Consider the following 14,029-nt stretch of genomic DNA (forward strand, 5'->3'; position numbering starts at 1 on the left):
TGACATTTAATATTTTGGCTTTCATCACTATACATGCCTATCTTTCTTCAGAAAAAATATTAGCAATTTTCTTTGGTAATCCTCAAGGAGTTTATTTTGAAGTAATGACTGGCTGACTGTAAATGTCAGCCACTTATCAAATAAATATGGGCATTGGAGTTATTTGTGTTGTCTTACATATCTAGCAAATTCAACATTCTTAAAGTTTAAACTTTTGTCTCATTTATGTGTTTTTTTTTTTTTTGACCAACTCCAAAAAGTGTAGTCATCATTAAAGGAGAAGTCCACTTCCAGAACAAAAATTTACAGATAATCCAAGATGGTCATGTCTTTCTTTCTTCAGTTATAAGAAATTGTTTTTTTAAGAAAAATATAATTTTTCTCCATATAATGGACTGCTATGGTGCCCTGTGTTTAAGTTTCCAAAATGCAGTTTAAATGCGGCTTCAAACAATCCTGAATGCGGTTGTTAAAGACCCCAGCCGAGGAAGAATGGGCTTATTTAGCGAAACAAATGGCTATTTTCATTTAAAAAAATACAATTTAAATACTTTTTAATCTCAAACACTCGTCTTGTCTTGCTCTGCCTGAACTCTGTGTATTCTGGCTCAAGACAGTTAGGGTATGTCGAAAACTCCTGTCTCATGTTCTCCCTCAACTTCAAAAATCACTTCAAAATCATCCTACATTGCTGCAGAAGTACCGACCCAGTCTATGCAAAGTGAACATGCAAAGAAGATCAAACACCCTTAACAAAAAAGGTAAAACAGCGATATAGGATGGTTTTGAAGTTGAGGGAGAACATGAGATGGGAGTTTTTCAACATACCCTAACTGTATTGAACCAAAAAAAAACAGTTCAGGCAGAGCAAGACAAGACAAGCGTTTGAAATTTAAAAAGTATATGAATTGTATTATTTTTATGAAAATAATGATCGTTTTGCTAGATAAGACCCTTCTTCCTTGGATTTAAACTGCATTTTGGAAGTTCAAACTCCTGGCCACCATAGAAGTCCACTATATGGAGAAAAATCCTGAAATTTTTTTCCACATAAAACACAATTTCTTTATGACTGAAGAAAGAAAGACATGAACATCTTGGATGACAAGGGGGTGAGTACATTATCTGTAAATGTTTGTTCTGGAAGTGAACTTCTCCTTTAATTCTGTAAATTATATTCCTTATTATATGCAAGTATTACATACACTACCATTCTAAAGTTTCTAATTTTTTTGGAAAGAAATGCATACTTATTCAGCAAGGATGCATTAAATAGATTTTTTTGCATTGTTACTGCACTTCCAAATTTCCCATAAATCAGTTTCCCTCTGTGATTTTTCGATGTGATTATTTGGGAGGCCGCAGAAGATGTTTGACTTCATGTTGAGAATGGGAACAGCAGGAATAGTGCAACAGATGCTAGCACTATTGCAACCTGGTCTTGAAAAATAAGCTCATATTCTTTTTGCCATTATATGGCCATGCAGAGCCATCATTAGACTCCCTTGAGATGACTACCCATGCTATTACAAACTCACATTTTTTTTTACAGCTGGCAGCACATTTTTGCCTTTCTATATGTTGCAACTGCCCTATAAAGTAATCATCTGTCAGTATGTGAGCTACATTGTGCTTGTTGTGTCTTTATTTTTAAAACCATTACTCTTGATATGCTAAAATGTTTGCTGTTTATGTGCAACTACAGCCTCTTTGAAACTTTACTAGTGTCTCTTTCGAAATTCAGATATCAAAGTCCTAATTATCAGCCATTTTTGAAGCCGACACATGCTGCTAATTGGCCATCAGCTCAATTTGAGACATCTGTGTGATTGCATCAGCAATTGTGCAATTGTTCATTATTGGTTTGAAGAACTTCTGTTGCAATGAATAGCATGTTTTGAGTGTTTGCACTTACATTATGATTTGGTCAGTGTACTACTGATTACGTTGTTCTGCTAATTTATGCTGTCGAAATAATGGAAAAAACATGTGGAAGCTGCTAAAAAATAGAAGGACTTAGTAAACAGGAAAAGGCGCAATATTTTGACAAACTAAAGTTAATAGGTGGTAAAGATATGAACGAGCAGTATTAATTAAGATATTTGCCTAATATTTCACCTACCTGACCGGGAATGATAAGAACAAAGCAAATGTTGTTAAGATTTTTGTTCTGGAAATCCTGGTTCAGTTTGGTCAAGCACAAACGCATTTTGTTCCTCAGACATTTTTTTTGCTCTTTTCTTCTTGATTTGTTACAACCTCTGGCAGTCTATAGTACTCCAGATGTTTTTCCCGGTCTGATGATTAGTACAGCCCAAAATATGACAATAATTGACCAGTTTCATCAGCAAAATATGCGAGTTTCGTTCGGTTCAGTGGCATTGTTTACATTCATTGAATCCAATATGGCCAAATGATGACGCGTCATGAAAACACTCTATTATGGCTGGGTAAAAATATCAGTTTCTTGGTTTTAATCAATTCTTATTTTTATGAAATGATATAGATTCTTACATCCCAAGAATCGATTAGTCTAGCCTGTTTTAAGTTAATGAACGGATCATTGCCTACCATCAAATAAGCTTTGTGATTTGTTACTTTTGATATGAAACAAAGTCTCGGATTTGAAATTCTGTTCATTTTGTTACAGTATTTAAACAGTACATACTGTTTTGGCACTGTTTAATGTGGAGTGACAGATCAATGTAGCATCTCAGTTCAAGAGAAGCATATGAACTGATCATCTCCTCCGCTTTAACCAGTTTCAACACAAAATAAACATGAATGAACATCCGAAGAGTACAACTTACTGAAATCCATATTCTCCCTCATGTAATCGCTCAATCAGTGTTTCAGCTGCAGAAAGACGTCAATAATATAACAGCTTGTAAACACTGTCACGTAACGTCACATTTACCTCAGAAAAAAACATATTCGGTGGCCATGAGCTTGTTTAACCTTCAATATTATAGTAATGTAACGGACTTTCATGTATACTTTACAGCATTAGTAGAGAATTTTTTTTTTTCCTTGAGAAAAATTGCCATGTACTGTATCTAATATATTCAGAATAATTGATATTGAATTGAATCAGAATTGTTTGCTCCCTTGTGAATCAAATCAAATTGTGGAATTCGTGTCAAAACCCAGCCCTAGCATGTTTTTTTTTTGTTTGTTTGGTTTTTTTTTTCCCCCTTTACCTTTCACATGTGCAACACATGTTATTTTGAAACCTGAATAATGTGGAGCAGTCATGACATGTCACTTTTGTCCACAGGCTCTGAGCAAGGAATGTCTACGGAGGAGAAGCCTGAAGCTCCCATGTATGTCTATGAGTCGACGGTGCATTGTGCCAACATCCTCCTGTGCCTGAATGAACAGCGGAAGCAGGACGTCCTGTGTGATGTGACAGTGCTGGTGGAGGGGAGGGAGATCCGTGCCCACAGGGCAGTGCTGGCAGCTTGTAGCCAGTATTTCTCCCTGCTGCTCAGGGGCCAGACGGAACATGAGCCGGTCATCAACCTGCCACAGAAGGTGAGTGTCCTCATTTGGCAGGGGTACAGACTCAGCATACATTAACAGCCTGCAAGGATACACCTGAATGACCTGCACTGAAAACCGCTCAAAAAATCCCAGTTGTGTCAGAAGAGGGTAGCTATGAGGTCTATGAAACCCTTGCATTTTTTGAAGATTGCTGTATATAAACATCCTTATTTTTGTTTGTTTTTATATTTTTATTTGTCAGTTTTAGGACTAATATTTGTGACCCTGGACCACAAAACCAGTCTCAAGGAGCATGCATATATTTGTAGCAATAGCCAAAAATACATTGTATGGTTCAAAATTACTGATTTTTATTTTATGCCAAAAATCATTAGGATATTGAGTAAAGATCATATTCCATGAAGATATTTTGTAAATTTATTAACTTAATTTTTGATTAGTAATATGCATTGCTAAGAATTTAATTTGGACAAATTTAAAGGCGATTTTCTCAATATTCTGATTATTTATTTATGTATTTATTTATTTTGCACCCTCAGATTCCATATTTTCAAATAGTTGTATCTTGACAAAATATTGTCCTATCCTAACAAACCATACATCAACAAAAAGCTTACTGATTCAGTATAAATCTCGAAAAAAAAAAAAAAAAAACCTTATGACTGGCTTTGTGGTCCAGGGTCACACATTTTAATCAGCAGAAACCACACCTGTCTGAAAAATTAAAAGACGTCTCTTCTACAGACAATGCATTTTATGTTTTGAAATATTCATGACTGCTTTTAGAGTGAATGTTGTGTAAGGTTCCACAGTCATGAAAAATAAAAATGTCCAAATGTCTGAAAAAGTCATGAAAATGACTAACATGAAATGTCTGTTGGAAATATACACTACTGTTCAGAAGATTGGTGTTTCTCAACAATTGCATACATTTATTCAGCAAGGAAACATTAAATTGGTCAAAAAAAGACAGTAAAGACATTTGTAATGTTACAAAGGATTTCTATTTTAAGTAAATGCTGTTCATTTGGAACTTTCTATTTGTAAAGTAATTTACAAAAATGTCAGTCAAATCAGTTTCCACAAAAATATTAAGCAGTTTTTATTATAAATATTAATCTGTTTTTAACATTAATAATATGAAGACGTGTTTCCTGAACACTGGAATTATTAAGAGAAAGATTATTTTGAAAGACATTATTACTTTTATTCAGCAAGGACATTTATTTTGCAAATAAATGCTGTTTTGTGTATTTTCCCACAAAAATATTAAACAGTGCAATTTGATAATAAGAAATATTTCTTGAGTACCAAATCAGCATATTACAGTGCTTTTTTTAAGGAACATATGACGTTGAAAACTGATGCTGAATATTCAGCTTTTTCATCATGTGAATAAATTGCATTTTAAAATATATTCAACTATTAGATTTAGATCAAAATATTTTACTTTTAGGAACATGTTGTTCTAACAACAAGAAATGTGCTCTTTTGTGTAACAATAGATAGAGCAGTCCGACAGGAATGTGTCAGTGAAGAAAACATGTTCATCGTCTGCAGCTTTGAGTTGGTATAATTGCTTATGTTGTTTACCAGGAGTGTTAGCGAGAGTTCGCTCTCAGAAGTTCACTGTGCTTGAGGAAGTATGATTTATTCATGGCTGATCCTCTGTGTTGTAATACTTTAGGTGCTTTGTGATCTCAAAGCTCAAACTTATATTACAATATCCCAGATATGTCAGAAGGGCCCCCGTTTGCCTCTGCTTATATATTAATTATCGTTCATCTTCAAAACACTTAATGTCAAATTGTATTCTGTAATGGCTGGGAAATTGGCTTCATATCTCATTCTCTCCTCAGAGCCATGCTGAGCTGCTTTCCTCTTGCTTTATAGTGTGGAGTCTCTGCTTTCTGCTTTGTGTGTGTGTACATGCGTCCCTGCCTGCTGCCCTCATTAGGATTGCTGGTTATAACATTAAAGGAGTCTCATATGGCGCTTGGCTTCCATAAAGACATGCTTCTGCAGGCGGCAGCTGCTGATGCCAGCTGAAAATAGATCCACAGAATGCTCAGCATTTTCCCCCCCTAGCTTTTCTATTTATTAGCAGCTCTGGGAGGACTGACTGAATGTCTGGGGTAGCTGTATTTTCAGCAGGATGACTTTCTATTTCAAAGATGATGTTCTTGATGTGGTTGCGCTGCCCCGAGCATTCATGGATACCTGCGAGAGTGATAGAGTGATTGAAAGTGATGAGAAGAGTGGTTTATTTTTGTTCCTGATGCTGTGCAGTTCACTTCATTTTATTACCTGATGAAAAGCCTGTAAGACCTTGATAGGAAGCTCAGATGCTTTGTAGCATAGATGCAGTTATGGTGATTTGAGGATAAGCTGACTATTCTCAGTCATTGTGGTCACTGTTTTCACAAAAAATATTAAGCAACTGTTTTCAATTCAAATAATAGTGAGAAATGCTTCTTAAACACCAAATCGTCATATTAGAATGACTTCTGAAGGATCATGTGATAGAGAAAACTGGAAGAAAATCAGCTGAAAATTCAGCTTTGCCATCACTGGAATGAATTGCATTTTAAAAATATTAAAAAAGAAAAAAAATATGTTAAATTGTACTAATATTTCACAATATTTCTGTTTGTACAGCATTTTTGATCAAAGAAATGCAGCCTTGGAAAGCATAAGAGACTTTTGACACAAACTTTTGAACGGTTGTGTGCGTCTATATATCAGCACATACTCCATCTTTAAAAATGTAAATAATTTAATAACACTGTTAAATGTAATCGTTAGCAAATATCAAAATACACAGAATTTTTTTCATACTGTACATTAATGTGTTTGTGTTCGTTTTTGTGTTCTTTTTTATGTTTAGACACAGTAGTATTAAATATCTCTACAATTAATTAGATATATGAGTGCATCTGTATTACTTAAAATATATTACTCCTGAATTAAAATTTCCTGATAATTTACTCACCCCCATGTCATCCAAGATGTTAATGTCTTTCTTTCTTTAGTCGAAAAGAAATTAAGGTTTTTGAGGAAAACATTCCAGGTTTTTTGGGTTGAAGGTCCAAATTGCAGTTTCAGTCAGCTTCAAAGGGCTCTACATGATCCCAGACGGGGAATAAGGATCTTGTCTAGTGAAACAATCTGTCATTTTCTAAAAAAAAAAAAATAAAAAAAAAAAAAAATACAAAGATGTGTACTTTTTTACTACAAATGCTCATCTTGCAGTAGCTCTGCAATGCACGATTACACGCATTACGTACTCGCATTGGAAAGGCCCTTTAAAAAGGTGTGGTAGGCGAAAAACCCCATCTCATGTTCCCCTCCAACTTCAAAAGCATCTGACATCATTGTTTTTCCTTGTTTTTGTAAAGTCTGTTTGACTTTCGTTGCACATTTGCATTGTAAACACTAGGTCGGTACTTCCGCCTATGTCATGCGTGAATGATTAGCGATTGTTTTGCGATAAGACCCTTATTCCTCAGATGGGATTGTGTAGAGCCCTTTGACGCTGCATTGAAACTGCAATTTGGACCTTTAACCCGTTGATCCCCACTGAAGTCCACTATATGGAGAAAAATCCTGGAATGTTTTCCTCGAAAACCTTCATTTCTTTTAAACTGAAGAAAGAAAGACATGAGCATCTTAAATGACATGGGGAGAGTAAATTATCAGGAAATTTTAATTCTGGAGTGAACTAATCCTTTAAGTCTAGTCTTTAAGTCTAGAGGGTACAGTAGTACCTTCCTTTTGTTATTCTAGGGGTCACAAAGATAGTAAAAAAAGTATGGAAATGGTGGCCTTTGGGAAAACAAATAAAATGTCACAAAAGTGCCCTTTTTAATTTCATTAAGATACCATTGATGTTTTCTTTCTATAGATCACGGAGAAAGGCTTTGCCCCACTGTTGCAGTTTGCTTACACAGCCAAGCTGCTGCTCAACAGGGAAAACATCCAAGATGTCATGTGTTGTGCAGAATTCCTGGGAATGCACAACCTCGAAGATTCCTGCTTCCACTTCCTACAGGCCCAGATGAACAGTGAGCTTGATGGCATGCACACCAACCAGAATCCCCCTTCACCTCAAACCCTGGTTCAGAACCATCACAATAATGGGTCAGAGGATGCAAACTTCCAGTTGAGTGACTCCAAACCACCACTGTTCGGATCAAGGCCGCACTCTGAAACTGAGCAATTAAAAGTCACCAACAACCTGCATCAATCAGACGAAGTTCCAACTTTCGACCTGCCTCATTATCCCAAATATAGAAAGTACCATCAGGTTCTTGCTAAGCACAACGCAACCACCTCCTCAAACAGCAGTACCTCAAGCTTGCAGGATACGGTCACCAGCAGCAATGCCCAGGGCCTTGATCTTTCCAAGGTCAAAGCAGAGCCAGCAAGTGGGGAAGACTGTGTGCCACTGGACTTGTCCGAATTAGAGCAGGATGGTCTGGTCAGGGATAAAGGGAGTGAGATGGAAATGGAAATGGAAGGAATACAACTTAGTTCAACGCCCATTGAATTGCCTGTGAGCAAGCGTTCACCAGTGTGCCTGCGCTCCCTTGTTAAAAAGGAAGTCACGTCTTTGGATCATTGTCTTAGCGCTGATCTGCAACTCACCAGCAGTACCTCTCCTCTTAGAGAACATCAAGTTGCTCCAAATGACTTCCAAAAAGACTATCAGGCCTTCATTGGGGGACTGGGAGTGGCGTCCTCAAAGAAGTCTGAGAAATTAACCGATGGCGTGTCCCTCAAGTCTCTTTCCTACGACAGGATCTGTTCCCAAGAATCTGAACAAGAGAGCGACAGAAGAAGTGTCATCTTCTCCTCTCGAGCCCCATACCATCTGGCGGCACCCGCGCACTCTTATCCGGGTGAGAGCTGTTTGGGCCAGGAGACCCAGGATGACTTATGGGCAGGTTCCAGCAAGTCGTTCCCCTGCTCCCAAACACTGTCCCCAACTTCTGCCTCTCAAGAGCCCGCATTGCCCTACCGCCGCCGGCCAAAGAGCAGCTGTCCGGTGCCCATTAAAATGTGTCCCCGTTCGTCTCGTGCCGAGAGCCACATCAGAACCTCCAGCTCTTGCTCTTCCTACTCCTACGCTGAGGATGGCAGTGGAGGATCTCCTTCCAGCCTGCCCCAGTTTGAGCTCTCTACCTCTCCTTGTTCCACCATGGCACGATGCCTGGCCTTTGAACACCAGGAGCATAGCATGTCGGGACCACCAAAGATCAAGTGCGAGAAGTCCTACGACACTAATTCCAGTGACGAATCTGGATCTTTTTCTGATGGAGATAGCGAATCCTTTCCCACCAAAGAGCACACTCAAGAGGTTGGTATATGTTTGGAAATATTAATTACACATTTTGTATCCCAAATAAATAACAAAGTTGATATTAAAACTTGCAGTGTAGGGCTGCTTGATTAATCAAATAAAGCGGAAATCAAGATATGGCTTAGTGCAATTATCAAATCACAAAGGTCTATTTACGCTAAGTGTGAATAGCCTGCCTTGTTGGCAGAGGCTATTTTCACTAACTCCACCCCCGAACATTTGGTTGGGCTAGTCAACATTACAGAAGACGCCTGTTGAATAACAGGTCCGATGGCGTAGGTAGATCTTTTCTGTCGGAAAAAGATCCGGACTTCTTGACACGATCGACACAAGTTCAAATCCACCTTTTGCCAAACTTGTTTTTCTCCCTTTTTACATCACATATCAGATTAGAAAGACATTTATTTTCAATAAAATGAAGGAAGTAGTTAGGGCTGCCCTTAACTTTTTTTTTCCCGCACATTTATTAATAAACCATATAAATCATAATAATGGCCATTTAATTGCCTACACAGCACACACAAAAAAGCTTCCCACAGCACACCAGCAGATATAATAATTATCAGTGTGTCAGGGGAAAAACAGCAGACTGTATTAAAGTTTTAATAATTTATTGATAGACTAGTGGTAAGAGATGAAGTCGGCATCACTGACTCGTCATCTCTGCAGTAGTGGATGCGCCAGTATATCCATGTTTCATATAGATTACGTAATCTGAGAATATTTGTTTTCTATTTTAATTGGTTCATTTAAAATGAGACATTTCACTACCATAGATATATTTTTCATGTCTATAAGACAAGTATACACAGACTTTTGAAGTTTTGTGAAATGTGAGGGTTGTACTCACTTTTGTGAGATTCTGTAGCATATTGCTAAGAAAATACTGCTGTTTTCACTTAGTGTAAATAGAATGCATTGCTATTTGCACTTAGTGTAAATAGCATGTTTCTATTTGCACTTAGTGCAAATAGCCACTGCCAAATATTTACACAAGTGCTGCAAGTTTCAGAGTGCGGCATGGCACTGTGTCCATTTACATGTGAGCAGCTCATGATCCAATGTTTTCAGCAGCTTCATTCGCTTACTTAAATGAGTGTTTGGCAACCTACCATGTGCTAACCATCTTACCAGACTTGAAATGAGAAGAACTCAGTGTTTTGTTTAGTTTTTTTTTTTTTTACCTGAAAATCACAGAATAACAAGGAGACTGCTGAGAATATTATTTCCATTTAATTTTTACAGTTGAACTGTACAAATATATATAATAATATATATATATATACAATATTGTGTGTATATATGTATGTATGTATGTATGTATGTATATATATATATATATATATATATATATATATATATATATATATATATATATATATATAATGTGTATATATATGTATATATGTATATGTATATATGTGTGTATATATATATATATATATATATATATATATATATATATATATATATATATATATATATATATATATATATATATATATATATATATATATATATGTGTATATATGTGTATATATATATGTGTGTATATATATATAATTTTTTTTTCTTTCCTTCTTTAATACCATTTTATTTTCCTGTAAAATATTACAATTGTAATATTTCTTATTTTAATTTGTCTTTTTTTATTATTATTATTATACTCATAGATGTGTAATCACTTTCTTTTTGCCAAATTGTGCATCCCTACAGACAAGCACGACAACCCTGGGTTTTTTTGTTCTTTGTTTCTCCTCAAGCGGTGCAGTGGTTGGTGCGCATGTTGTCTGCATTTGAGCCGTTGATGGGCATAAGTTCAAATCCAATTCTTGATCCCATTAAAAAGCAAAATCCCCTTAAATAATCATAAAATATAATCATTACAAAACATTCCCACGTTTGATTCACAAGCTTCTGAGATTGAGAATCAAGCTGCAGCAACTTGGCAAACACTGGAGGGTTGCCATGGCAATAAGCTCTGAGCCGTTCTTGTTCCTAAGGTCCCAATGACATAATTGTTCCTCCTCCTGACAACACTGACACATTGCCAGTTCAAGAATCTGTGTATGATAATTTGCTGTCTCATTTTTAGTCGTTTGATTTTTGGTGACCCAATTGAGTCGTCGTTGTCAGTATACAAATGACTGCAAAGATGAAGCTTTTTTGTGGGATTCTGAGTTTCAAATGCAGCTAAATAAAAATCCTAATATTTTGACAGCAGAATTATGATACTGATAGTTTCAGATTTTACAGTCTGATTGGATGTGCAACCTTCTGATATAGCTGATATACGTACACAGCTTGACTTTTGTCAAGTTGCTGCATTGCCTGGCAACTGTAAACTTTACACTTAGATTACTGCACTGCAAAAATGACTCTTTAATTAGTTTGTAATTAGTCTCTTTTTATGTTTTCCAAAAATACATAAAACAAGATGGGAAACAAGAAACTTACTTGAAGCAACACTGAATAAGATATCAAGACTTGTTTTCATAGATTGTTCTCTTGTATATAAATTAGGGCAGTCAAACTGATTAATTGCAACTAATCACATCCAAAATAAAAGTTTGTGTTTACGTAATATAGTTTACGTATATAGAAATATACACACATACATATACATTTTTAAGAAATGTATCTAAAATGTATTTATATATAATATAAGTAATTTAAATATGCAAAAATAATGGATGTGATTAATTGCAATTGATCAATTTGACTGGCCTAATCACAATCAATCAATTGTGACTGACGGACTGCCAGTCACAAATTCAAGAAAAAATAGGTTATGACAAAATGCTAAATTTGAGCCCAATATAGTGTAGAAATCTCTGTAGAAACAATCTTTCTATAGCCGTCTTTATTCTGCCCTTCACTCTGCCTGAGTTTAAAGCTCCCAGCTGCAGGTCCCCAGACAGAAGTGGGGCAGCGGCCCCCAGGCTCCCATCTGATGATGGGCCGCTTCACCTCACTGGCTAACAGATGAGCCCTACTTCACAGTATGAGTGCCTTCTCCCAGAAACGACCTGACTTCAGAGAGAAGGAGAGTAGAAAACGTGCCTGTGCTGCTGGAAGCCTAATCTGTCATTCTAGCCTTATTACAGAGCTCTCTGTAGTAGAGCGGTTAAATATAGACCTCCATTTTACACAGACTGAGCAGTGGCACAAGGTCACAGCAGAGAGAGGGAGTATTCGTCATGGTGATCACTACGACCAACTCCCTCGGCAGAGTTTTAAGTCAGGTTTCATCTTTGTCATTGCATGGAAATGAGAATACAGTCACTCTGTTCTGAGAATTTGTAATTGAACCATAATGTGGCCCGTGCTCATCTTCATTTGCATGACATTTTCAGAGCTGTGCAGTGATTAGTTGAACAATCTATAAAGACTGTAAACTAATGCTCTTTGCTGTAGCTTATTACAAGCACAGATTTTCGACCCACCTAAAATTCTTCAGCAAGAACAAAATTTATACCCATTGGCTGGTCTATAAGGAATTTTAAATTTGCAGTGCTATTAAATAAGCATATCATATAGGATTTTATAGAATCCGTCCAGAGTTTATGCATGTATTTGATCAAAAAAAATGCAGTAAAAGCAGTAATATTGTGAAACATAATTTTCTGATTTCTCTTTTAAAATATTATTTATTCCTGTGATAGCAAAGCTGAATTTTCAGCAGCCATTATTATAGTCTTCAGTGTCACATGATCCTTCAGAAATTATCAAGTTTGAAATCAGTTTAACTGTTTAATATTTTATCAATAAAAAAATCAAATGAACAGCATTTATTTATTGTAAATGTCTGTACTCTCACTTTTTTATTTTAAACTGTTGTGTAAGATTCTAATATATATAAAATATATTCTAATACACACACACACACACACACACACACATATATATATATATATATATATATATATATATATATATATATATATATATATATATATATATATATATATATATATATATATATATATATATATATATATATATATTATACACTGCTGTTCAAAAGTTCATTATCTAAGATTTTAGATTTTTAAAGACTCATCAAGGCTGCAAAAATACACAAAAAACAGTAATATTGTGAAATAATATTGCAATTTAAAATAAAGGTTTTCTATTTTAATATACTTTAAAATATAATTTATTCCTGTGATGCAAAGCTGAATTTTCAGCATCATTACTCCACTCTTCAGTGTCACATGATCCTTAAAAAATAATGATAATATGCTGATTTTTTTTTTCTTATTTTTTTGGAACCCGTGATACTTTTTTCAGGATTCTTTTTAAATTAGAATGATTTCTGATAGTTCATGTGACTATAAAGACTGGAGCGATGGCTGATGAAAATTCAGCATTGCATCACAGAAATAAATAATATTTTAAAGTGTTTAAAATGGAAAACTGTTATTTCATAATTGCAATAATATTTCATAATATATTACTTTTCTGTATTTTTGATCAAATAAACCAAACTTTGATGAACACGAGACTTATTTTTAAAAAAGTTTGTGTTTATTTATATATAAATATATATTTATGTATATGTATGTATGTATGTATGTATGTGTGTATGTATGTCTTACTGAAAATTAAGTTGTTTATTTTTCCAAAGTTTAGTTTTCTACTTTAAGGCAACAAGGCCTTTGTCATCAGTCTTCTCAATGCAAATAAATAAAACATTTCATACAAGTTAGATGGCAGTGTCATCTAGTGGTGAAGCACCATATTTTGAGGATGTTAGAAATTTGCAGAATATGTAAATATATATATTGTAAATATTTAGTGATTTGTTTATATTACATTTCTTCTAGTGTATGAAGTTGTATGCTGTAATAAATGCATCTTAACTATGATGTACTGTTCACTTGCAGGTGAAACTGCCTTTCTCAATAGACCAGATAACAGAGCTTCCACGCAATGACTTTCAGCTGATGATAAAGATGCATACGCTGAACTCAGATCAGCTCGACTTCATCCACAACATGAGACGGCGCAGTAAAAACCGCATCGCAGCTCAGCGCTGCAGAAAAAGAAAGCTGGACTGCATCCAGAACCTGGAGCGTGAGATTCACAAACTGGTAAGCTGCGCCAACAACCTTCAAGCGTTTGCTTGCACGCTTCACAAGAATCTGGATTCTTCTATTC

General features: G+C 35.5%; 1 protein-coding gene across 2 annotated transcripts in view; it reads left to right on the forward strand.

Annotated features, from left to right (window-relative positions):
* The window catches only part of bach2a (BTB and CNC homology 1, basic leucine zipper transcription factor 2a), an 88,243-nt gene that overhangs the window by 71,931 nt on the left and 2,283 nt on the right, over positions 1 to 14,029 (forward strand). For both annotated transcript variants that reach the window (XM_051133920.1, XM_051133919.1), the window contains exons 2-4: positions 3,278 to 3,534; positions 7,409 to 8,863; positions 13,756 to 13,962. In XM_051133920.1, the coding sequence (XP_050989877.1) occupies positions 3,292 to 3,534; positions 7,409 to 8,863; positions 13,756 to 13,962 (1,905 nt within the window). In that variant the 5' untranslated portion in view covers positions 3,278 to 3,291. The remainder of the gene's footprint in view (positions 1 to 3,277; positions 3,535 to 7,408; positions 8,864 to 13,755; positions 13,963 to 14,029) is intronic.

Source organism: Labeo rohita, chromosome 17 (genome assembly GCF_022985175.1).
Source record: "Labeo rohita strain BAU-BD-2019 chromosome 17, IGBB_LRoh.1.0, whole genome shotgun sequence".
NCBI lineage: Eukaryota > Metazoa > Chordata > Actinopteri > Cypriniformes > Cyprinidae > Labeo > Labeo rohita.